This window comes from Phyllostomus discolor, chromosome 4, assembly GCF_004126475.2.
Source record: "Phyllostomus discolor isolate MPI-MPIP mPhyDis1 chromosome 4, mPhyDis1.pri.v3, whole genome shotgun sequence".
In the NCBI taxonomy this organism is placed as follows: Eukaryota; Metazoa; Chordata; class Mammalia; order Chiroptera; family Phyllostomidae; genus Phyllostomus; species Phyllostomus discolor.
The window spans coordinates 168824483-168849602 of record NC_040906.2 but is presented as its reverse complement, the minus strand read 5'-3'; the positions used below and the strand labels follow the sequence as shown (position 1 = coordinate 168849602).

Below are 25120 nucleotides of genomic sequence, written 5' to 3'. Positions count from 1 at the left end.
GGCCTGTGTGGAGCTTTGCACTTTCCAATTAGAACACCAAACTCGGGATTTCACAGATGTTTTTATTTTAGAAAACACTCACAATGACTCAATTTAATAAAAACTATCAAGTAAGTGACAGTACTGAAATATGGCAAACATCACAGAGGTGGTGACTGACATCTGGAATCCTCAGCTGGGATCAAGGCAAACATTTTCAACGAGCTTACCTCTCCTTTCACACGAAGGGGCTAGAGTCAGTCTTCCCTGTTCTCTTGGCTGTCTTGTCTACAGATGGCCACAACTACCCTCGGGCAGCCTACCAGCAAGTGATCCAACCACCCCTGCCTGGGCAGCCCCCACCGGGAGCCAGTGAAAGAGGCCCGCACCCTGTGCAGAAGGTCATCCTGAACTATCCCAGCCCCTGGGACGAAGGAGAGAGGCCCGCTCAAAGAGACTATTCCTCCCCGGGGCTCCCGAGGTATCTGTAAGTATTAAGGGGCCAACCTGCAGACAGTCTGAACATGAAAAAGCATGATGCCAGTGCAGACAAGGTGTATCAAAACTCTGTTGCTTTACTCCCCAGTGTAGTGGCCAAGCCACAGAGAGGAACGCCCCACGCAGACTTTTCAGGTCAGGAGGAAAAGGAAGCTGGCTGACAAGAATCTCTTTACCAGACTTACAAAGCCACTGATGACTGATCAAAATTCTCTTGAAAGAAAGGCCCTTCAGGTGCTAAGTCACACTTGATTCTTTGCCCTTCAGATCACCTGACCTGTTAGCCCATGAGATAGGGTTTTAGTTTTACTGAGACTGACTTCCACCTCTAGGAGGTTCTTTTTTTATATCCCTAGTTTGTGTGCCTGTTTACACCCATTTCTTACTTTGGAATTTTAAATTCAATTAGTTCCCAGTAGAAATTTAAAATAATCTGTGATTTTCTTTTGTAACCAAAGCATTCACACTTGTCGAATGCCATTATTAGGTCTTTTCTATACTTCTTCCAGGAAACCAATTCTGATTTTTCTTGACTGCAATTGTGTGACACTTCACTCATTTTTCTTCTCACTGTTATCCTTTGATTCTTCTTCAAATTTCACTTTTCTCTCAATTTATGTATCTCAAATATGTAGGAAAAACTCGTAAATGGAGCTTCCCAATTTATGACCTTTATCAAATGAGCAAATGTCTTCTATAACAACCAAACAACTTGAGGGATAAAGGGATTTAATGCCAGAAGGATATGGAACTGGATTCCTATTAGCAGAAAGCATATTTTGTGGGATTTTTTTCTGTGTATTAGTAAAAATATAAAATAAAATAACTCCCTCAAATATTAAAATTTTAGAAATATAGTTTGGATTATGTATAATTTTATTAAAAATCCTATTGCATACATCTCAGAATTTCTGATAACCTTTTTGGGTAAAAATATGAAAACATAAGCAATAATCTATTAAAAATTGGCATATGCACATATTTTGCAATCTTTTTTTAAATTTAAAATAATCTCAAACACAAAACAAATAGAAACATCCATGTTCCTACTACCTGGAAATGTAAAGGAAATTTATCAGTTAGAATTCAGTCAACTAGCTCTAGCTATTTTAAGCAGGAGCTTCATTTGCAAACTGGGTGCTTACAAAATTATTGGAGGTCGGAGGAGCAAACTTGAGGCTGGGTGTCCAGGGACGATCCCAGAGCAACACCCCAGCAAAGAGCACCAAACGGGCTGCTTCCTTTGTTACGGTCAGAGCGGCAGAGGATCAGAAAGTCTCCGTGGAGCCCGCCCCTCTTGGCCGCGCTGCCACGGTACAACCCAGAACGCGGTGGCCGGCCGCACTGCAGCTCCTGCCTCCCCTCTGTGCCGGCTGTGTCGGCACTGGCCAAAAATGGACACCCATGCCATGACCACAACACTGCAAAGCTGGTAATGGAATACTGGGCTGATTCCCGGGGAACTCGGCACCACATGACGGCACTTATCGACAGAAACCACAGAAGTAGCAGAGGAATGGCTTCCATTTCCTTCTGACTTCCGAACCTCCCGCGAGTGCGTCTGACGGGTTCATGGGGATCCCGGCAACCAAAGCAATAGTAAAGATGCCAACCGACCATGCGGTAGAAACCTCCTGAAAGGATCTTCAGTATCAGATGTTCGTCCATATATTAACAACATAAATGCTTTTAAATTTGCATGGCCATTCTACTTTTTGATACATAATTAGATGTTCTCTATCATGAGGTAAAAGTCCTTTTTACCTGAATGCCTGTAACGCCAACCTCGTATCACAACATATTGTTTTACTGGTGGCCTTATAAGCCCTATCCGTGAGACTTATCCTCCCACTTAGGTACTCCTTGAGTTGAGAAATCAAACCCTGCTTTCTTTGGCGCCCTAGCACAGACCCTTACTCATGGCAACCAGCCCCATTGCTCATTAACCGAAACTCCATGGAGCAATCCTTGACCCTGTGACTCAGAAAAAAAATGGAAGCAGAAGAGAGAGAGAGAGTTCACTGGTATCTTCCCATAGTTTTGAAAGCCTTCCTGTTTCTCAAGGTGTGTCTTTGTTGAAAATGAACATTTTAATTGTGAATGTATTCCTTTCCAGGGACCAGCTGCATAACCAGCCACATAACAGAGCTGGAGCCCCTGAGGAGTCCTGGGACTGTCCTGCAGAGCTGAGACCACAGGGCCCCCAGGCTCCATCTCCAGCTGCTGTCCCCAGACCCCCTAGTAACCCTCCAGCCAGGGGAACTCTGAAAATAAGCAATTTGCCAGAGGAATTACGTAAGTTGTTTGCAGTGTCTTTCTTCTTCTTCTTGTCCGACCTTATACTTTGAGAGTGCTTCATGATTATTCATCCATAATCTTGGATACTTCTCATATATACAGTAAGAATAAAATTTACTTTTTTGCTTTTTACTAAAAAAGTAACCAACATTTTTTATAAATGATTTTAGTGATTTGGACTCTACCAGCAATACTCACAAAGTGCTTACCACTAGATTTTCCTAAACACACATTCCAACAACAAATAAACCCAGTGCTTTTTCCCTCTTCCAAACAATGCTCTTGAGTGGACTTGTCCCTGGGTAAATTGATTGGATACCCATGTGGTATTGGCCTGGGAACTAGCGTCTCACCATAAATTAGCAGCAGCCATCAAGAACGAGGTCATTTCCTGCAGGGATGAACAATCTTGTTGGGAAAAAGCAGTCTCACATTCTCCTTGCTGCCTTACAACCAAATGCAAACTAAGACTTTTATTAAAAGAAACATTTGACTATGTGTCAGGTAATGATTCCTTTTCCACATTTTGCAGCTAGAAACAAAAAATGTTGAAATATCACCAAAATGTTCTCCTAGTAAGGTCAGTAAGGTCTAGAATTTTTAAGAAAACAGCCACCACTTGTGAAATCGTTACATTCTGCCATGCTTGCTCAAGAAGCTCGGGTTAATTTCAAGAAGTCTTGTCCAAATCTGGGCACTTCTCTGAACCAAACTTGAAAATTAAACCCTTTACATGTACTCATTCCTAAAATCTGTGCTCTTTAGTCATTTAGGACTGAACGATTTCTATTACTATGACCCATTGTTGTTTTTCACTTAAAAACTTTTAAAAATCTTAAAATCTTACGCATTTTAATTTTGAGAATTTCTGAAGAATTTTTGAGAATTTCTGAAGAATTTCTGAAAAATATAACAATTTTTGTATAGGAATTGGTTGAATGTTCAGTGTTGAGAAGAAAAGGGGTTGAATGCCATCGATACACCTGCCTCCTTAAATGAGCCAGCATGACCTTTGTACACTCTTGCATTTGAGAGGAATGTTTTAAAAAACAAGAGCCTAAACATAGATTAATGTATACAGACCCATATTTTCTCCCCAGCTCCACCCTCTCCTCCACTCTCTGCCCCAGGGGCTTCCTGAGATTTAGCGGGTTCATTCCAGACCAAAAACCAACACACAAAGATTTTTCATCTACCACATTAACGTGCTAGCCAGATAATTTCCCCAAGGCTTATGCCTGAGAAAACACTGATTCTCACGCTGACTGGGTCAAATGGGGAGGCACAATGCTGTCTGTTGCTCTAGGTCGACCTAGGGAGCAGCAAGGGAGGCAGTGATGCCGAATGCCCAGAGGCAACGTCTCTCCTTCAAGCTGCTGAAGTTGTACTGACATTTCTGACTTGTGCTTTAGTCTACTCCAACTTCCTGGCCTTCCCCCACCAGGGAGTGGATGCGGAGGGAGGAGGGCAGAGGGGGTGGGGAACCCCTTTCCCTCTTCCCTCACTTGCTCTTGTCAAGCAAGAATTCAAGGCAGCAGAGAGCATCATGAGATCAAAGGAGAACACTGCAGGGTGGCGCCTTAGCAAGATGCAGCTTCTTAGCCTGCTGTGAGAGTATTCCTTAGGCACAGTGCCAAGTGTCTCTAAGAAACCAGGTGGTGGCCTGATCTTCAGGACATGCAGGTTGGGGGGAAGGGGTGGATGTTTTGTTAATGCATCATGTGGTTTTTCAGACCCCCTTGGCTTGTCTCAGCCTGCCAGTGCTCTCCCCTGTGCCTCTTCTTTCCATGCACCCCGAGTAGTCTGCACACCCTCGGACGGGCCCCTGCTCCTCTGGGCTCGCAGAGCTATGTCCTGAGGACAGCAATCCACACTGCTGCATGCACATGCCCTTAGACCAGCCCCATCCAGAGGTTCCCTTTATTATTCTAGAACAAAAGACATTGCATGAAATGTACAAATGTTGTTCAAAATGTAATTATTATTATTTGACTAGTTTCTAATAAGTGTGAAAAATCTCTCTTAGGGAAAGTCTTTATCACTTATTCTGTGGACACAGCTATGGAGGTGGTGAAATTTGTGAACTTTTTGCTAGTGAATGGCTTCCAAACCGCAGTAAGTATTTTACTCAAAGAGAAGACTGAGCAATTAAAATGAATGTAGAAAAAGAAAAACAAAAGGAGACAAATGATAATAGTTGTTAATGTTTTAAACTATACTATTTGATTTATGTGATTATGAACTAAATACTTATAAACTTAAGTAATTATTTTTTAATTCTAATGTATCCAAAATCTCCAGCATGTTTTTCTTGCACACTTTTTGAATGAGTGACCCTGAGCACCCCTGGACAGCCCAGACGTGGCTGACCCCTGGCTTGAAGGAAACACCAGCCTCCTGCCACACTCTGTAACCTTTGCCCTTTTTCATGCCCGCTTAGATTGTACCTCCTGATGCAGGAGGCTGCAGGCTTTACCAGGCCTCCCGCCTATTTTACAAGGTCTTTTGTTGGACACCGGGCTGTGAGGTTTGAAACAGGAGCCCTGCAGCCTGGGCCCCCACCATGCACAGCTGCCTTTCTGCATCGGGACGCAGCAGCGATGCTTCTACTGCATGGCCAGGTTCTCGGCTGGGCTAGTCTAGTTCCAGGGGAGGTAGACAGCCCAGCCCTCCAGTTCACTGTGATCTTGGCTCGGGAATCTCAGGAAGCACACGCTCCTCTAGTCCCCTGCAGTGCCTTGCAACAGCTTAAAGCCATGTGGCTTTTCTTTCCAGAATAAATAAAATATCACAGGAGCCTACTTGGAAGGCTGGCTTTCCTCAAACACTGAATTCACTTCTTTTCCTTCCCAGAGGCTTCCTCTGGGTATTTAGTGATGGTGAATTCTAGAGGATGGCAAAAAATGAAGGGAACTATCTATGGATAAGAGCACTGAAGGATAAAAAGGGAATATTTAGTAAATAAATGTCCATTTTAAATATTTGACGTTATTTAAGAGGAGTTTTTATTTGAATATTTTCTTTATAATTTTTTTAAATGGAAGTATTTGAAAGTTTAAAAAGTCATATGGTTTATACACTCCAACTTCATGACTATATGGAGACCAACATTTCAATTTCTCATTTCTGGAATAAGGTAGTGCTGTGGCAACCAAGACATAAAGCCAAGTCACAGCACAGAAGGCCAACATTTCAGAAAAGATCTTACTTTTGGTCATTTCCAAATAAGCGCACTGATTGCCTCAGGAGAAGAGGACGGGTTTTTGTGACCGTAATAGTCACGGGCTGCGTAGGCAGAATTGAAATTGCTCCTTCACCCTTATCCCTATGGAGCCCTGTGGTAGAATCCCACATCCCAGTCCTGACAGCTAAGTTACTAGATTGATATATTAAGATCTCTTTAGCGGAGAAAAAACTTAATGGGTAATTTGAGAGTTTTAAAAAGGGACTATTTTTAAAATGCTGGGTACGTTTTGGGGAATCCACAGGGAATCGAGTGATGTCCCAGGAAGAGCGAAAGTGGGGAGTTGCCGCCCCTGCGCTACCACGCCGAGGTCTAACGCGGCGAGCAACAGCGGTTGCTGTAGCCTGGGACGGGTGCCTGCACTGCCTTGCCGGGCTGCCATAAAGTACCCCAGACTGGGAACAACAGAAACTTATTTCCTCACAGTTCCGGAGGCTACAAGTCCAAGATCAAGGTTTCAGTAGGATTGATTTCATTCTGAGGCTTCTTCCTCGGCTTGTAGATGGCCATCTTCTCCTGCTGTCTTCACCTGGTCTGTCCTCTGTGTCCTAATCTTGTTCTATAAGGATATCTATCTTATGGGATCAGAGACCACCTACCTATACCACCTCATTTACCTTAATTACCTCCTTAAAAGCTCTATCTCCGAACATATTTACATTATGAGGCATGAGTGGGGGGGGGGGTTAAGACTTCAATGATTGGGAGGCTACACAACTTGGCCCGTAACAGTGGCCATGTGGGGAAGATGGCCTGACAGAAGCTGTGGGCTGTGGCAGAGGTCTGGAGAGACAAATGGATGATGGCCAGTACACTGTGCCACCCAGAGTGTCCAGCTCCCAGCAGGAAATAACTGAGATGCTGGGATAATAATAATAATAACCATTTATTGAGTACCTACATCATGCCTGGCATTACGAGATGTCTTTTCCATGTTTACTCATTTTAATCCTCTCAACCACCCTAGGAAGTATGTTTATTAACCACATATTACAAATGAAGATAATAAGACTTAGAGAATTGTAGTAATGTTTCCAGAGTCAGGCAAGGGGAACGTGTAGAACCAAGAGTACAGCCAAATTGTCTGTCTGAGCCCCAACTTCATGGTGCTTCTGTCGTGTATAACAGAAGTAGATTACTGGCACAAGAAGAGGGAGTTAACAAGAGCTTTCTCAGGATTACTTGACGTAGTCATTGGACGTCAGACATTTTAAAGCAGCAAATGGTCATCCAAACCAAAAGGAATGCCGTTCCATGTTTGCCGTCCCGTCAGTAGAGGACACACCCTAAACCTGCATTATGTCCTGTGTGTATCTGCCAGTTTGGTGCACATGAGGCATGATCTCGTTCTAGGAGGCCTGGACCCAGGTTGAAGAGATAAGGCAGACAAAAATGAGACATCTAGTGAAAGAGAGAATGTTATAACATTCTTTGTGCAATACCACTTGTGGTTCATTGTCCAATACCACTTGTGGTCACACTGGGGTAGAGTTTGGAGAGGATTCAGACAGCAGGGGGTCTTGCACTGGGCTTTTAGGGTGCAGTGCAAGGATGCCAAAGTAGGGAGTAAGCATGTGGGGAGAAGAGAGGTGAGACTAGGGTGTGGATGGCACGGAAAGCTTGCTGAATGACTAGGACTCAAGTTGATCAGTCCTAAATTGCAGAATGCCCTTTAGGACAACCAATCGGGGAGCAGTGTAGCTGAATCAACTCATGCCGCCTCAGGACACTCTCCCTGAGTCACCCATTCCAGCGTGTAATCCCCCTTCCAATCAAGAGCCTCCTGTACACACTCACCAGTCTCTGGCTGTAGGACAAACCTGAGCCCAAGAAAGGCCTTACACCTGGTCTTATGTAAAATAAAATAACTGGCTTCTCTCTCCTTCCAGTACTACTTCAAAGACTTCATTTAATATGTCTTTTCAAGGCCCAATTTGTTTACCTCTTGATTTTCATCATAAACCTTTCCTCCACCATCTTAGTAATTGTTTGCGTGACTATTCCTTGGATTTGCTCCAAGTCTCATACAATCCTTCATAAACATATAGATTGAAACTGGACATAATACCATAATAATGACCTGACTAATGCAAGTAAAGCATCACAATTGTATCTTAATCCTTGCACACTAAGATGTTCCAGAACCATGTCTGCCTTTCAAGCTATATATGTATATGTAGATATAGATATACTTGGTTTGTCTGCTATTGGCTTACCTCCAACTCGGTGGTCCCAGTCTCAGATTTTTAAAACATAATTATTGTGTAGGCAAAGATACATTTTGATGTATACCTGTGCATCCTAATTACAGATTTTAAGTAATTCAATGCCTACTGTTGTTGAAATGGGAAACATTTTAAGAAAATTGTAGTTTGTTTTTCAGACTTACATGTTCCTCCTTGCAAACAGCATTAATATTTTTTTCTTTTTAAAATGCATATAGTCTCGTGTTTTCTCTTGCTCAGCATCAAGATAAAGCTTCTCATTAAGAGCCACCCCCCACATCTTTTTCTTGTAGATCGACATTTTTGAGGATAGAATCCGAGGCATTGATATCATTAAGTGGATGGAACGCTACCTTAGAGATGTAAGTACATTCTGAAATTCTGAGTTTATTTCCTGGTGAGAAAGACAATTAGCTTGTGAAGCTATTTTATGAAAGAAGCGCTGGCATACCCCCACCCGAGTCCCAGGCTGAAAAAGTATCAACAAAGCCTCCCTTGTTGGCAGCCCTGCAAGGACTTGGAAAGGAAGGATGGGGTCGCCCTCCTGGACAGGCACCGGCAGGAAATAACGGTCAAACCAGACACAGGTGGTTGATAACAATCAGAGCAAACAATTTTTTGACCAGAATAGGAAAGGAGGAAATGAAGGCGGGAGTGGGGAGGGAGCGGCAGAATTCAATTTAATCTGAGGCCACCCCGAGTGTTTTGTAGGACGGGGCTGAAGAGCTTTCCCAGGCACTTTGTGCTTTAACAAGATAGAAATTGATTGTTGCCAGCGTGTCCAGTCCGTACTCTGGCTGCTGCCTTTGGAGAGAGAGGCTGGGGCCAGAGCATCAGCAGGCTGGGGTTTTGTGGCTTTTCCTTTTGTCTGCGGCAGGGTCTTGTCCTCCTGGCTGCTACAAGCAGGGCAGGCAGGAGCGCGGTAACTGGCAGCTTAGATCTGCAGGAGGGAGGGGGTTTGTCGTCATTGCTGTTGCAGAGCCGTTTTGCTATGTTGCAGAATCACTTAGTGATTCGGGCTTTCATTAGCCGTTTATTAGTGATGGCTGTGGAAAATGGTGGACAAAACCACCTCCACTTAGAAGAGTGCATCTCAGAGCCATTCGCTCTGCATGTCTGAAGGGAGCCGGGGAGGGAGACAGAGAGGAGAGGGGCAGACAGGAGTCTGCCAGTGCCTTTCACTGTCCACAAGAATGAGCCCAGCCCTCCACCCTCCACTGTGTCAGAGGAAGCTCACAGCCCTGCTGGCCAGGTTCCAGCCTGCCTTCACCAAATGGACCACACTTTACACTTTCGTAAACATGCTTTCTCCCTCTCATTAACAGAAGACAGTGATGATAATCGTAGCAATCAGCCCCAAATACAAACAGGATGTGGAAGGCGCTGAGTCGCAGCTGGACGAGGATGAGCACGGCTTACACACTAAGTACATTCATCGAATGGTGAGTGGTGACGGGAACCGCAGCACCTCGCAGGCCCTCAAAGACCGGCTCTTTCTTCCATGAAGGCCTGTCCTTTACCAGAGACCCGGTGAAGGCGGCAGACCCTGGTGAAGAACCCCAGGCAGGAGAGGGGGATTGTGGGTTCTGCCCCCTCTACCTTTGGGACTTTGGGCGATTCACCACGCCTCTGAGACTCAGTGTTCTTATCAGCAACGAGGGAAGATTAATCTGTGATCTCTACATTCCAAGATTCTTGAGAGCAGAGCTCCGCCAGCTTGATTATTTACCAATAAGTGTGAAGTCCTGGGAGGAACCACAGACAGGGCTGTGAGGAGCGAGGCTCCTGCCCTGGTGTCGGACCCCGGCCGCTGTCTGTTCACAGAGGCAGAGTTGCCAAGTGGAAAGGACTCGTGCTGTTGCGTCAGACAGACTTGGTTCAAATTCAGCTTCCTCGTGTGTGGGTTGTGTGACCGGGGGCCAACTGCTAAAACCCCTTTATGCCTCTGTGTCTCTAGTCGTAGAATGGGTCACTAACACTTGCCAAGCTGTTGTAAAGATGAAGTGAAATGTTTCTGGAGTGTGTGGCACGTATTGGATGCCCGGTCAAGGGAAGCAATTATTGTTCATAGCTCATGAACTCTGGGACCCGGTCAAACTAAGACCAGAGGGAGGAATTTATAGGGCATTAGACTTACTCAGCCTCTGATAGAGCACTCCGACCTGGCTGTTTTATGGGCTAGCAGGCTCCCTGTTTCCCATGACCGTAGAGCTGCCGCAGAGGTAGTCATGCTTGACTAGGATGCCAGACTAGACTTGTGACTTTCAAACTCTCCCATGGAGTCCCTGATGGGTGCTCCTATGTGCTGGGGGTGTGGGTGCTCTGGGCCTTTCACCCCATCTCAGCCAGAGCTCTTCTGCCTTTCTCAGGCTTATTTTTTTAACAAGGATTCTGAGATGTTATAAGTCTTAAAAATCGCTAGACTAGAACTTGTAAGCTCCATTTCAGCCCCAGTATTCCACAAGAGGGGTAGACACCTGGAATGGGCCTAAAGGATCACTGACCAGGCCAGAAGGATGGGGCAGGGAGTAGAAGTGGTCCAGATGGCACAGGGGAGCAGCACCAGGCAGGAGGCAGTCAGGCAGCCAAGGGTCTTACAGCTTGACCTCAAGGGAAATTGACTTAAATCAGGTCTGCCCTGTGGATCAGGAGCACATGAAAGAGCACATGAAAGAGCACATGTGGGTGGGTGTTCCCCCTCTGGGTCTTCAGGATCTCTGTCTCCTCCTCTACCAAGTGCCAACAACTTATATGAGCCCAGAACCAACCCAGAGTAAAAGCCCGGGCCTGGTGGTGAGGTCAGAGAGTAATGCCAAGGAGCCCTCAGACACGAACCCCTACTATCCCACTCTCACCCACTCTGACAGCCCAGGGTCAGGGCCCAGAAAAGGACCAGTTCTGCCCTAAGAGGCCATGGCTGGCTGTGGGTGCTGCCATCCTTTGGCTGTCTGCTGCTGCATGTCTGCATGGGCCCCAAGCACTCGATGTCCTGTCTGCATCTCTAGGAACCAGCCAGCCCTGGGAGCTGACAGCTGGTGTGTGGGAAGGGCTCCAGGTCCCTACCAGTTCCTGAGGAAGCCTGTCAAGCTCTGCTCATGTGTGGCGATGCCAGGCAGTAATACACAGCTCTGCCCTGGAGCTTGCCTGCCTGTGCCCAGCCATGAACCAGATTGTCTCAAAACTCAGTTTCTTGGGGCAGCGATATCTTGGGCCCTTCCTCATCGCTGAAGGGGCTGAAGGGATCTAGAAGTGCCTTCTGCCCTCCTGGCTGCTTTCCTGGTCCCTTCCAGGCAGCAGCAAACTCCAGGGCAGAGGGAGTGAAAGGAGCCCAGGAGGCACGGCATCGCACAGCCAGAAACTTCACAGACAGCCAGCATCTGGAAATACGAGAGAAAATAAACACGCACTGCTGCCCCTGGCCGCTCCGCAGATTGAGTAGCCTAGTGAATAAACAAAATGTCACAGTACGCAGTGTCCTGGAAGCTGGACATGAAATCCGGCTCTTCACTTTAGCTTGTAAACTATGCCCTTCCTTTCACGTGTCTGTACTGATGTGGTGGGTGCTTTTAGTTGCCTAGTACTTGGGTCACTTTAAAACATGCTTTTGGGTCCTGGCCTGTGTGGCTGTGTTGGTCGGAGATTGTCCCATAAACTAAAAGATCACAGGGTCAATTTCCAGTCAGGGCACATATCTAGGTTGTCGGTTTGATCCCCTATCAGGGCACTTACAAGAGGGAACCCATCAATGTTTCTCTCTCACCCTCTCTCCTCCCTCCTCCCCGCCAAGGCAATGAAAAACAACAACAACATGCTTTTGGTGTTGTCCTCTGATTTTCAAAGGGAGGTGCTTCTGAGAAAACACCTTGTGGATAATTCGTGTGTGTTTGCAAATAAGCATGAGTGTGTAAGAGCATGTGTTTATGAGGGATTTCTTCGGTGAATTCATTGCCACTGTCACGTTCTTCTCAGTCCTATTTTTATTCCGTGCACGATGGAGACTGCTCTGTAATAAAAATCAATTGGAAGGTGAAATAGTTAGGAACTCATAATTCTTCATCTCCCTGTCATCAGAAGACTGAACACTCAGTGCTGGTCACAGGATTTGGAAAACTCTGACTCCTCTCCTATTGCAAATGCTGGTTTTGATAGAGTTGCTGGCAGTTAAATCTCCCTGGGCCACTGCAGTGTCAGAGCAGTTGGAACTGGTCCGGGAAACCTAAAGCTTGGGAGATACCCCCCAGCCTCGTCTTCCGTCCTCTGCTCCCTCCCCAGCCCATCCTGTGATCCAGCTGCAAGGCCTTACTAGCGGGCCCCAACCCCCTAACATATTTTTCACACCTCCAGACATTTGCTCAGGCTCTTTCCTCTGCCGAGAAGTCCTTCCCCTCTTCCCCATTTTTCCTGCCTGACCAACTCCTTCTTCTAGCATCCAAACGGCACCTCCCTTGCAACCGTCCTTCAAAGCACGATGTAGAATAGTTGGCCCCTGTTTTAGGCTTCCACGGCAGTTTTTTCATGCATCTTACACGGCACTCTGGTTGGTAACTGGCCTACCTGAGTGCTTGCTAGACTGCTGGCTTTGTGAGCATAGTGATTGTATCAGTGGTATTCTAGTAAACTGGCCTCCCTCATTCCCCCCAAAATCCTGATTCATGGCATCTGCCCATTCCCATGGCATAAACACTGTCACCATTGCCAATTTCAAGCTAGCAATGTGAAGTCACTGAACACAGAATTGGGAAGAGGCACACATCTGGCTTTTGTGGGCTGATGGGAACCAGTTCAACAGATCCTAAAAGGTATCCTAATCCTTGAAACCCTGCAGTCTGGCACAGACTGTGACCTTGAGTAGGCCCTCAATGAATGATTGGTGAGTGAGTAAAATGGCACAGGTGTGCAGTGGGGAGAGCTTCAGAGTATGAGGGTGTGGCACTCAACAAAGGAAGTCACAATAAAAGTACAGGGTGGGCTTGCATGATTGCAGGTACCATTAGCTCTTCATCCTTGGTCCTGAAATTAAACCTTGGCTTTGTTCTGTTCCAGATGCAGATTGAGTTCATAAAACAAGGAAGCATGAATTTCAGATTCATCCCTGTGCTCTTCCCAAATGCTAAGAAGGTAAACAAACAACAACAACAACAAAACCCTTAGAATTCAAGCTTTGCTTTGTTTGCTATCTGGGATTTTAAGTGGAAAACCTTGTCAACTCTTTATCACTCCTTAGAGATAACAGTGTTACCAGAAAGATCAACAAGCTGTACCACTCAGTTCAGCAGAGAGCATTATCTCATAGAACATCTCTGTCCTAATTGTTCAAACAGCCATCACACACAAAAAAGTCGCTTATATTTTAACTTAAGAGCAAAAAAGAGACGGTTCATCTGATACTTCTTATCTCTTGTACAAAAAAGTCAAGATATATGCATTTTTTTGCTGGCTGTTCTACGGAAGTATTTTCTTGCACTTAGTTCAGCTCTCACGGCTGTTGAATATGGGGATGAAATCTACACAATTACCAAAATGAACTTTGCTCTGGTTCATACAGTTTTTGCACCAGAAGGGCGTACAAGCAGGTTTGGGAATTGGGCCAAAGAACCATTTGAGGCCATGCACCAGGCTTGGCAAAGGGAAGGCAGTGGCATGGTATAAGTCTCGAGAGGCAGACCACAGCTCCCTGAGCTCAGGCCCAGCTTCACCCTGGAGGATGCCTAGATGTCAGGACCCCATTGACACTTCTGCCCTGGGTGAGGGAGGGCCTGAGTTATATGAGTGGGAATCTGGGGTTGCATAGTTCACAGCCTGCACGACCGTATGCCTTCCCATCCTTGCCCAGCTGGGCACTCATTGCTCTCACTGAAAGATCTTCTTACTGGCCTCGGTCTCCACCTGGACCCATGCTCTGCCCTGCTGTCAAAGAGGAACATCCAAAATGTAGCTCCGACCTCTCCAGCTGAGAAGTTTTGTAATAGCTTCCCACTGACTACAAGACCATATCCACCTTTCTTTCATGTTTCTGTGCCTTTGCACGCTCTTTTCTCTCTGTTGGCAATGCCCTCCCCTGACTGGCCTGTCTGGTGAACTCCTGCTTCTCCTTAGGTTACCCAGTCTCTCTAACCTCTCCTGATCTCTCGCCCCCTGTGCCCACCTTGATTCAATGGTCTGTGGTTGGAGTGCAGGCACTGGGAGCAATTGTCTAGAGTAACTAGAGCATGGTGACAGAAAAAGCTGACTAACTTTTAGCTGGTTTTATTGATGCTTTTAAAACTTCTTCAGACATTTCCTTTGTTGCCTGTGCTTGGGGCAGGCTGCTCCCACCACCTGCCCCCTGGGTATACCATCGCCTAGAAAATAGGTTTTTTTTCTGTATATTTTGACTCCCTCATGAGACAATTAACTGTTCAAGGCAGTAACTGTGTCTTTTTCATTGGGGTGTTATCAGGACCCTGCATGATGCCTGACACATAGCGGGGGCCGATTCTAAGCTCATCCCGCAATCCCCAAAGGACCGCCACCTACTCAGAAAAACCTGCGAGGCCCTGTGTGACACAGCCCATTCTACTCCCAGACCCCGTCCCTGCTCTCTTGCCCGGTCTTCTTTGGCCACACTGTTGCTTCTTGAACAGGCCAAGCACCCCCACCACGGTGCCTTGGCCCTGGCTCTTCTACCTGCCTGGACCAGACCTCTTTAAAGCTTGCCGCACCCCCCCCCCCCCGCACCCTGCCCACTCCTCTCCTCAACACCCTGTTTAAAACTGCAGACCATTCATCCAGGCTCCAGCACTGCCTATCCCCTTTCTCTGTTTTATTTTTCTCTGCAGCATGCATCACCATCGAATACACTCTACGTTTTACTTATTCGTTCCCTGTCTTTCCCCACCAGAACAGCCACTCCATGAGGGCAGTCTAAAATTGCAACCCCCTCATCCCCGGCTCACAATTTCTGCCTCTGCTGGTAACTGAGGCCTGCTGGGCTCCTCCTCCCACTGCAAGCCAGACCTGTGGCTGGAGTGAAAGGATAATGAATTAGATTAAGCGCACAGCCTTGGCATACTTCTTTCCAAGTCACAGGGGAATTCGCATCACTCTCCATGACCTCAGTCCTACCCCTTTTATGTGAGGGTGGTGAAAAGCACATTGAAATGCAAAGGGCAGGTAGCCTGGGAGACTGACAGAAAACGCTGCGCACATGTGGTTTCCATAATGAGATATACGGCTCCCACCCGAAGCCAAGAGCATGTCACAGGTTAACCCCCTTCCAAAAGCAAAACAGCGCAGCTCCCAGGGTTGTTAGTAGGAAACGCCCCTGAAGAGAAAGCCATAGGTGTTTGGGAACTGAGGCTGGGGTCTGGCATCCAGGTTTCCCTCTCACGGCCTTTGCTCCTGTCGTTCTCTCCCCGCAGGAGCATGTGCCCACCTGGCTTCAGAACACTCACGTCTACAGCTGGCCCAAGAATAAAAAAAATATCCTGCTGCGACTGCTCAGAGAGGAAGAGTACGTGGCTCCTCCGCGGGGGCCTCTGCCCACCCTTCAGGTGGTTCCCTTGTGATACCCCCTGTCCCCAGGTCACCGGGGCCATGCCATGGCGGGGGCCCTGCTCTGATGGGGACTCTTCTAGCTGAGGCTGGTTGGCAGCATTCATGGCTGTTCATTCTCAGTCCCTCCCTGAGGGGCCCTCCAACCCCAGAAAAGCTGTTCTGCACAGTATGCTCCCCTCTGAGACCTCCACAGACCACCTCTTCGAGGTGGAGTTCCCGGCTGCTCTGCATTCCCTGCTCCTTAGCCGCACTGCCTACTCCTCCTCACCCTCTGACTGTCCAGTCTGGGCCTCTCCCTGCTCAGCAAGGAGATCGTGTGGATGATGCTGCAATACATGTAAATGACCACAAACACCCTTCCATTGCTTAAGACCACTTTTATGTGTTAGCCAAACACTTGTGTGGCCTCAGACCAAGAGGATTCATGTACATATAATAAAATGTTTACTCTTTTGTAACATTGTGTTTCACTTATCTCAAAGGAGGTAGATACATTTTAATTTATAACAATATGAGCAATTGCTTCAGGGGACATCAATAAGGCTTTTTAGATGTAATATGAGATAAATGTAACAGACTACTTTGTATTAAAAGATTCAAGTCAGATAAACAATCCCTTTAACATAATCTTGAAAGCTTTATTCTTTCAGTAGAACTTTTAAACAACAGCTTTGCACAACCCATGACTGATTCTCACTAGAATCGTAGGTCTTAGGGTCTGGTGACACACGTGAAAACACTTGTGCATTGCATGAAGTGATAGGGGATGTATAACGCAGGCTAGCGTCGTGGCTTGGGAGACCTGTTTTCTCATCTCGGTTCTATTGCTCACTAGCTGTGTGACCTTAAGCAAGTCTTTTCACCTCTCTGAACCTCCAGGGACTCGTTTATAAAATGACATGGACAAAAAAGTATCTCTGATGACCCTAAAAGGTTTAAGGTCTAAGATCTAAATTCTAAATACTCTTCAGGAATGACTGAGTTTTCATTTTCATAATTATATTTCTCTGGGGATGAAATTACATTTTCTTAACAGGGACATTTTCTTCCTGTGTTTTAAAATCTCTTCAACAATATCCTCACATTCATAATTTTAGGGAAAAAATGTATCTCTTGTTCATCTGGTCTACAAAAAAAAAATATAAATACATATAAATATATAAAAATATAGTAAATTCTATGATATAGAACAAGGAGGGATGATTTACTTATGGCCTGAGATGAATAAGGCGATATGAAGACTTTCTGAGAGAGACCTGCCGCTCCCTTTGTCTGCCTGACCTCTTACACAAGGTTCAGCTGCACTCTGAGACAGGTCAGCCCTTATATGTCACCAGAGGGAAGACACGTACTTCTCCACTATGAATAAGGAACTTTGCTTATGAAATGTAAAGAACACTCATTATATTTACATTATAACCTAGATGTCTACAGGGTAAGATGAATGTCTTTGATTTTTTTTTAAGATTTTATTTATATTTAGAAGAGAAGGGAGGGAGAAAGAGAAGGAGAGAAACATCAGTGTGTGGTTGCCTCTCACGTGGCCTCCACTGGGGACCTGGCCCACAACCCAGGCATGTGCCCTGACTGGGAATCAAACCAGCGACCCTTTGGTTCGCAGCCCACACTCAATCCACAGAGCTATACCAGCCAAGGCAATGTCTTTGTTTTTTTTTTTTTAAAAAGAAAAGAAAAGCTAGTATACTTTAAATACTCATTTGTAAGATTCAATAACAAGTACCTTTATCTTCTCTCTTTTTCTCATCTTTTTTGCCCAGAAAAGATAGCATCATTAAGGATTCTACACACAGTTATAAATAGCATGACCTCAGCAATTAGTTCTCGAAAGTGCTTCTAGTTTGCAAAACTTGAGTAATGTGATGCTATTAGCCCTTCCTCCCTTCAGAGACTGTGCTGAGCACTCAGCCACTACACAACCCCAGGTAGATAAGGAGGGGCGGTCCCTGGTGCACCACAGATAGTCAATGAAGTGTTGCAGCTGGCAGCGACACAACCCAAAAGTGCACGTGCGTGCGCCTGCACACGTGACACCTGGCCAAGAGATGAAAGTGGACCCCTGAAGTTTCTATGGAATCTGATGACCGCAGACATCAAAGGAATTGCAGCAACAATTTTAGAGCACTGGCGCTGAGGTCCACACTCGATCCACTCAGACGTTGTCCTGGTCTGCGTGCGTCCGTCTGCAGGTGTTTGGGTGTGGAGGGGGGTATGGCTGACTCTGTAAAAATAATCCCTTAGCCTCCAGCTTTATTCAAACCTAGCCTGATTTTAGGGGTGACATGTGCAGAATGCAGGGTTAGATTCTTGTCTAATAATATTTAGTGGCTAACTTAATATTTAAAATGTAATTTTTAATTTCAGTGACTGGTTTCAAAATGTCTGCCAGCTTAGTTTAATTTCACTTCCATATTGTTCAAAGACATCTCGGTTCATGGCTACAATCAAAGTATCACACTAGCTATTTCTCAGCTCAGTCCTCAGAAAAATGATTGTAGTTGATAAGCCTTTTCTTTTTTTCCTATTAAATAAATCTCTGTTTTGAACTTTCCAGACCTTGTTTCATGGTCTTGCCAAGTGTCCTTAACCTGAGTCATTTCATCAACCATCTCTTCCACTTTGCCAAACACCCCACTGTCATCATCACCTTTGCCAAATGGATGACAAAGTCCTGTGATCACTGGGAAATGATCCAGAAAGAGTCTCTCAAAACACAGGATCTTTCTGTTTCTTCTTAATAAGCCAGGAAGAATCAGTGAGACCCACCTCCCAGGGGCAGCTGAAAAGACAAGGAAGGTTAGACGGTGGGAAAATATCACCAAGTGGCAGTGCCACTTGTCCTGAAGAACTGCGCACTGGTTTTCAAGAAAATCGCTCTCAATGAGCCCACTGACCAAATAAATAAAAACCAGGCAGGAGAAAGAAAGCACCAAGACCACAGAGATCGGCAAAGCCAGAGCAGTGCAGGAAGTAAAACCGCTTGTCTCTCACGCACAGATGGGCAGAGAAGGGATCCACCAAATACCACACATAACCAAGGTCACGAGGCAGCTCAGAAAGATGAAAAAGTCTCCGGGAAATCAATGTTCAAACACATGGAAATAGGTGATTTGAACAACAGAATTCAAGACTGCAGCCCTGAGAAAACTCAACAAGTTCCAATACAAGAGACACAGGAGGCCATCTGACGAACTCGGAAACAGACATCAGTGAACAAAATGAGTACTTACCGAAGAGACTGAAACTGTGAAAAAGAACCAAATAGACACTTTGGAGATGAAGAACTCCATAAAAGGGATAAAGAATGGACTAGCAAGGGGGGAAAAACACCAACATTAATTTCATTCCCATACCATTTATTTCTGTCACAGAATCTTTAGTCTGGAAAAGCCCCTAGAAATCTGAACACCTGCTGTTTCATTTTCTGAGTGAGAAACTGGGGCTCTGGGAAACCGTGGCTCCTCCAAAGTCGTGCTAGAACCTAGATGTCTTGGTTTCCAGTCTGCGGACATTTATTTGGTGAACATAGAAAGCTTTCTGGGTTTTGATGGCAGATTTGTTCAACAACTGACCCGGCATCTCCCAGAGGTAAACTGAGCCTCATGGACTGAGGAGGCCTGGGGGAGGGTGCACCTCTGGCCTCCAGTGGCTGGAGGATTAAACGATCATGTTGCAACTTGTTCGGTGGGAAATTCTTCCGGGAATTAATTACTGCTGTGATTATATGGAGTGTGACTTTTCTTGGAGTACCTTGGCATGTTTATTTTGTACTGGTATTATATGAAACCAAGGCACAATTTAAAAAACCTTGACAGCTTCCTGAAGCTTACAGTCAAAACCTGCTACTAGTCCAATCAATTTCTCTTAGTTTTATCTGGCCAATCTCCAAAACAAAAACAATAAAAAAGGTTTTCATTTTGAAATATGCACTACTCATCTTTCCCTCACATTTCTGATGCTGCAAGGGTGGCACTGATTTGAATAACACGTAGCTGTTTGCGACACCTGCACTGCCTTCCAGATGAAGAAATGAGAAATGTGTGGGTCACTCGACCTCTCCTTTGGGTGGGGGAGGCTGCAGGAAGGGCACCTTTTATCAGGAAGTGTATCAGCAACACAAAGGAGCCTGGCTCAGTCAATAGGGCTGGCATTCAGGGAGGCCTTGTGCCCGGGCAAGATAGCGTGTTCCTAACGTCATACGTATTTGTTCCAGTTTTCTATTGGAAAAAGCTTTCAGAAAGAATCCCAGAACACTTGGTGGGAGGCTTTCACAGACCTTGGACAGTCACCTGCAGCCAGCCCACCCACGGGTGCCACCTAGGACTGTGTACTTGCTCCCAAATTCTTAGTCTCAGCGGAACACACAGTGCTGTTTGGTTCCCTACTTACCTTCCAAGGAGTGCATGAGATGGGTCTAGGTCATTCCCACCCCGGTGTTTAGGAAGTGTGATATTTGAGCCCTGGCTAAACAATGACAGTCCTGGACCGAAGTGTACCTGGGCAAAAGTGACCATGTTCTGGGCTTGCCTGTTGTTTTCTAGAAACATGCCTATGGAGAGTAATTGCAGTCCCCAGATCTCCCAGGGCTTGCAAACTAAAACCTGGAGGACACACATTTCTTGTCCCTTGCCTGACCTCCCTTTGCTCCCACCACCAGGAAGGCAATGATGGCAGCTGGGGAGACAGAGGAGAGGGAGGGAGGGAGGGGGAGAGGGAGGGAGGGAGGGGGAGAGAAAGAGAAAGAGAACTCATGCCTGATGGATCCCATTAGGCTTAGTGTACAGAGTAAGTTGAGATGAAGTAGCTGCTCTGGTATGCATCCAAAACTGCTGTTCTATTTTTAGTTTCTCCTGCGTGCTTCTTAGCCCCGCGTTGTCCGCCTGGGCACCTGGATCAGCAGCAAAATGTGGAACTGAGCCACTCGTTTGTAAATCTGGAAGGACAGAGGCCATTGATGCAGGGCTTGTTTATGGCTGACAGGGAAGAGGGACCTGGAATGTTAATGAGGACGGCTCTCTGAAGCATGCCTTCATGGTTAGCTAGGAGTTCAAAGGAGGAGGCAGCCTCCGTCCTGCACAGAACAAATGGGACCCGTTGATAGAGGGAAGGAGAAATCAATTATGCTGTCACAGGCGTCCATGTCATTGTGTTGGAGTTGTTAGAAAAGGTAGGACAAGGACCAGATCTCAAAAGGAAACAAAGCCACATGGCCTTGAAGTATAACGAGTTTGCCATGGCAACTGATGGAAATGAGCCTCCCGGGCACTGAGCAGGTGTGTTATCTTACAGAATAAACATACTTCTCTCACTCCCTGGTTTTTATAATAAAACCTGTGTTTGGATTACTTTCCCCTCCTCTTTGTTACCCAGAGAGGTTGGCTGTTGCTCAATCAGCCCAAGGCTCTAGCGAAGGAAATGTAATCAGTGTTATCAAAAGGGCTGCTTTTGAAAAGCTGGCACTGGGCTTGGCTGCCGGCCTTGTCACTGAGCAGCAGCTGGGCCGCAGGTACCTGTCTGGCCTTTGCACTTTTCAGGCGATGTCCTCCAACAGAAAGCCTCTTGTTCACTCATTCATCCAGGCATATGGTGAGGCCAGGCTCTCCCATGGGTGATGCAGTCTTCCAAGGGGAGGAGAGTCATGTTTAGGGGAGGCTGGGACCTGGCCAATTTTCAGCATCCTGTGTTTTCTGGGAAGGGTCCCTGGAGTTCACAGATTAACTGATTCTTTCTTCCAATCTGTTGTTACCTACGAAGTTCAGTTACTCAGAAACTTGCCGAGAGCTGCTGTTTTCCTGAGCTTTAAATGCCTCTCGACTGGGTCCCGGGGTGGTAGATTCCCGTGTCTGAAATGCGCACAAAATGTGGAGGGTTTATACAATCCTCCAAAGTGAAAAAGAAAAGTGTATTTTTTATTGTTGCAAGGTCAAAACTGATGATAAAGTAGGATAGGCATATTTTCGTTGTTCTCCTTTGTGTCTACAAGAAAGCTTCTTCCACTCTGACTTCAAATTGGTTGTCAAAACAAGATGCTCATTCACAATAGGCTCCTAGAACACAGATGATTCTGAAGTAGGTTGTGGCCAAACAACTGAACTGAAGAGAACCTGTGCAGCGGGGACCAGCCAGCACAAGGCAGACCTGGCGCTCGGAGGCTAATGTTCCGCAAACCCCTCCCCTGCTTCTGTCTGTGCTTCTCTCCTCCACCCAGCACCACCCCCAGCCCCTCACAGAGCCCCTGCCTCCCGGACGACACCCTGGATGCCCCCTCACACATCACCTTAACTTTGATCCTAATAAGAAAAAAATGGGTACCTGGAGAATAGAATCTCTGGTGTCACTGGGGGAAAGGGTTTCATTCACTAACCCAACCAGGAGAAATAGTATCGCAAAGTTCAAGTATGAAACCATGTTGTGACTTCACTTTAAGATGGGGACATTCCAAAGTGAGTGGGCAGGGCCTTTCCACATGCAGGTTTTTAAAAATCCAAGATTCAAGCTAGGACACAGGAAGAAGTCCCCGCCTCTCAGGGTGAGCATGAAAGTTCTGGCCCCATCATGCTACCATTTCTAATAAAACTGTCATTCAAAAGCTACGCTCAGAATGGTTACAGAGTGAGTTAAGCAGCAGTTATAGTCAGCAACCAATCTCCAATTACTTATTAAATGCCTACTATGTACCAGGTACTACGCTTGGCACAAAAAGGAGTGATACGTGCTGTTGCCTTCCAATTATTTAAACTCTAGCTGGGGAGATAGGGCACGGCATGTGAAAAGATCTAACCCAAGGCAGCGTAGAGTAAATGCTAAGCGAGTGGGCCAGCAGATCCCTTTTCCCTGACCCTCAGGATGACTCAGGACTGGCCTTGCATTTAAGCACTTTCAAGGTCTGATCTTTAAGGAGGCAGATGACTGGAGGTTTTTCCTAATAAACATTAGACCTGCTCACTTCCTCTTCCCACACATACCTTTTAGATTGTAATATTCAAACTACCGATAAATCACCATGTAAATGAGATCTGAGATTAGGGGACAAAATGTAAGAAATGGGGAAGTATGAAAAAGCATGCAGAGCATGCATATTAAACCAATAAATGATAACGCAGCCCTCAGGGCATATATCAGCCCTTTCTAAAGAGCAGCTTCGCTCCATGCCTCAAGAAGGGCCAGACAACATTGCTGCAAGCAGGCAGGGGAGAATGTGCTTGTTATACTGCAGCCTCGCCATCTGCAGAACAGAAACCTGGCCGGTGCTGGGGTCTGCTGGGAGAGAGCAAGTGGATTTCTGCACTCCGCTAAGTAGGATGTGGAGAATGTTTAAAGTTGAGCCTGTCAGCTAAATATACAAATAATTGAGCAAGAAAGCAGAAAATGATCATTTGTTGCAATGGGCAAAAATACACTCTCCATGAATGAATATTGGCACTGTCCAATTTCCCCAAACAAAACATGTGGCATGGAGGCAGAAAATGCTGACCAAGTTGAGTCTGTGATGTGTCCTAACATGTTTCTCGTTCGTGCATGCGGTGTCGCTTGGTAATCAGACAAACCCGAGTATGAATGAATCCCAGTTCACTTACTTACAGGTTGTGTGGCCTTAGGCACATCGCTTCACCGCTCAGAGTCTCAGCCATAAAGCAGAGGACAGCCCGCCTCCCAGGGAGGCTGACAGAATAAGGTAAGAAGTGTGAGAGAAAGCCCGGATCGTGCCTGGCATGTAGTAGATACTCAAAAATGTTTCTTCTTTTCTTGCCTTTTCCTTCTTGCTTTCTACCTCACAATTAATAATTATTTATGGGGACTTTAAATGTTTTCTTATTTCCAAAAAGGCAAATAACAAATCCTAACCAAAAAAAAATTTTTCATTTAAAAAATGAGGCCTTAGGAGAGGTCAACACATAAACTTTTAAGCTTAACACTTCCATCTAGTTTTTCAGAGGCACTGATCAGTAGAGTCTGTTTTCTTACTAAGGCCTGGCAGAGGCTGCAGCCGACTCACAGAGCTGTCGCAGCACCTGGAGACAGCCCTCTTCCCTGCCCTAAGGCCTTGCCACGACGGAATGAGACTCCCAGCAGCGCTGGCTGGGATGACTAAAAGTAGAACATACCAACCTTAGCAAAGATGTTTGACTTGAAAGGAAAGTAACTTGTGCAATTCACAGTGGGGCCTCAAAAATAGGATAATGGATTTGAACATATTTAGAAAAGTAATTTGAGAAGCATTATTGTGTTCATATTATACCTATTATTAAAAAAGGATATTTTGAATTTGGGTGAGTGAAACTGCTCTGCTCCAGCTCTGCTTTTCCAAAAAATGAAGTATCACTATCATCACCAACACAGTCCATTCGGAACTATCTAGCCATGAAGTTGGTGGTTGCCGGGGTTGGGGGGATGGCGGGGTGCTGATTAAGCAAACATTTAAATTGAGAGTTACTGTACTGGTTAGTGTTTCTTAAATCTCTTTTTTGTTTTCAAAAGGGAAAAGCTTCTCTTGAAACTTCCTTCATGTTGACTTCGGTAATTTTTATTGTATTATTCCTTAAATATGTACAAAACTAGCTATAACTAAGTATAAGTGCTTTATGCATATAGATCATTAAAAACTATAAGAACACAAAGTGAAAATGTTCTAGAGATTTGCTGCACAACAATGTGGCTGACTACAAGTCACTACCAAACTGCACACTTAAAAATGGTTACAATGGTAAGTTTTTTAAACTATATTTTATTTTAACTAGCTATATTTTATCGATGATGCTATTACAGTTGTCTCATTTTCCCCCTATTCCCCTCTGCCCCACACACCCCCTCCTACCTGCATTCCCCCCAGCCCTACTTAGTTCATGTCCATGAGTCGTACATGTAAGGTTTTTTGCTTCTTCATTTCCTATACTATTCTTAATCTCACCCTATTTTGTACCTACCGTCATGCTTCTTATTCCCTGTGCCTTTCCCCTCCGTACTCCCCTTCCTCTCTGATAATCCTCCATGTGATCTCCATTTCTGTGATTCCGTTCCTGTTCTAGTGCCTTTCCCCCCGTACTCCCCTTCCTCTCTCATAATCCTCCATGTGATCTCCATTTCTGTGATTCTGTTCCTGTTCTAGTTGTTTGCTCAGTTTGTTGTTTTTGTTTTTTAGGTTCAGTTTTAACAGTTATGAGTTTGTTGTCATTTTACTGTTCATATTTTTTATCTTCTTTTTCTTAGATAAGTCCCTTCAATATTTCATACAATAACAGCTGAGTGATGCTGAACTCCTTTAACTTGACCTTATCTGAGAAGCACTTTATCTGCCCTTCCATTCTAAACAATAGCTTTGCTG

At 45.6% G+C, this 25120-nt stretch overlaps 1 protein-coding gene across 1 annotated transcript in view; it reads left to right on the top strand.

The window, feature by feature from the left end:
* TRAF3IP2 (TRAF3 interacting protein 2) overlaps nucleotides 1-16238 on the top strand; it is a 37065-nt gene extending 20827 nt beyond the window's left edge. Inside the window, exons 3-9 of the mRNA XM_028510822.2 lie at nucleotides 274-466; nucleotides 2594-2772; nucleotides 4802-4890; nucleotides 8538-8606; nucleotides 9570-9686; nucleotides 13288-13362; nucleotides 15645-16238. Coding sequence (XP_028366623.1) covers nucleotides 274-466; nucleotides 2594-2772; nucleotides 4802-4890; nucleotides 8538-8606; nucleotides 9570-9686; nucleotides 13288-13362; nucleotides 15645-15791 — 869 coding nt within the window. The 3' untranslated portion in view covers nucleotides 15792-16238. The remainder of the gene's footprint in view (nucleotides 1-273; nucleotides 467-2593; nucleotides 2773-4801; nucleotides 4891-8537; nucleotides 8607-9569; nucleotides 9687-13287; nucleotides 13363-15644) is intronic.
* The last annotated feature ends 8882 nt before the right edge of the window (nucleotides 16239-25120 follow it).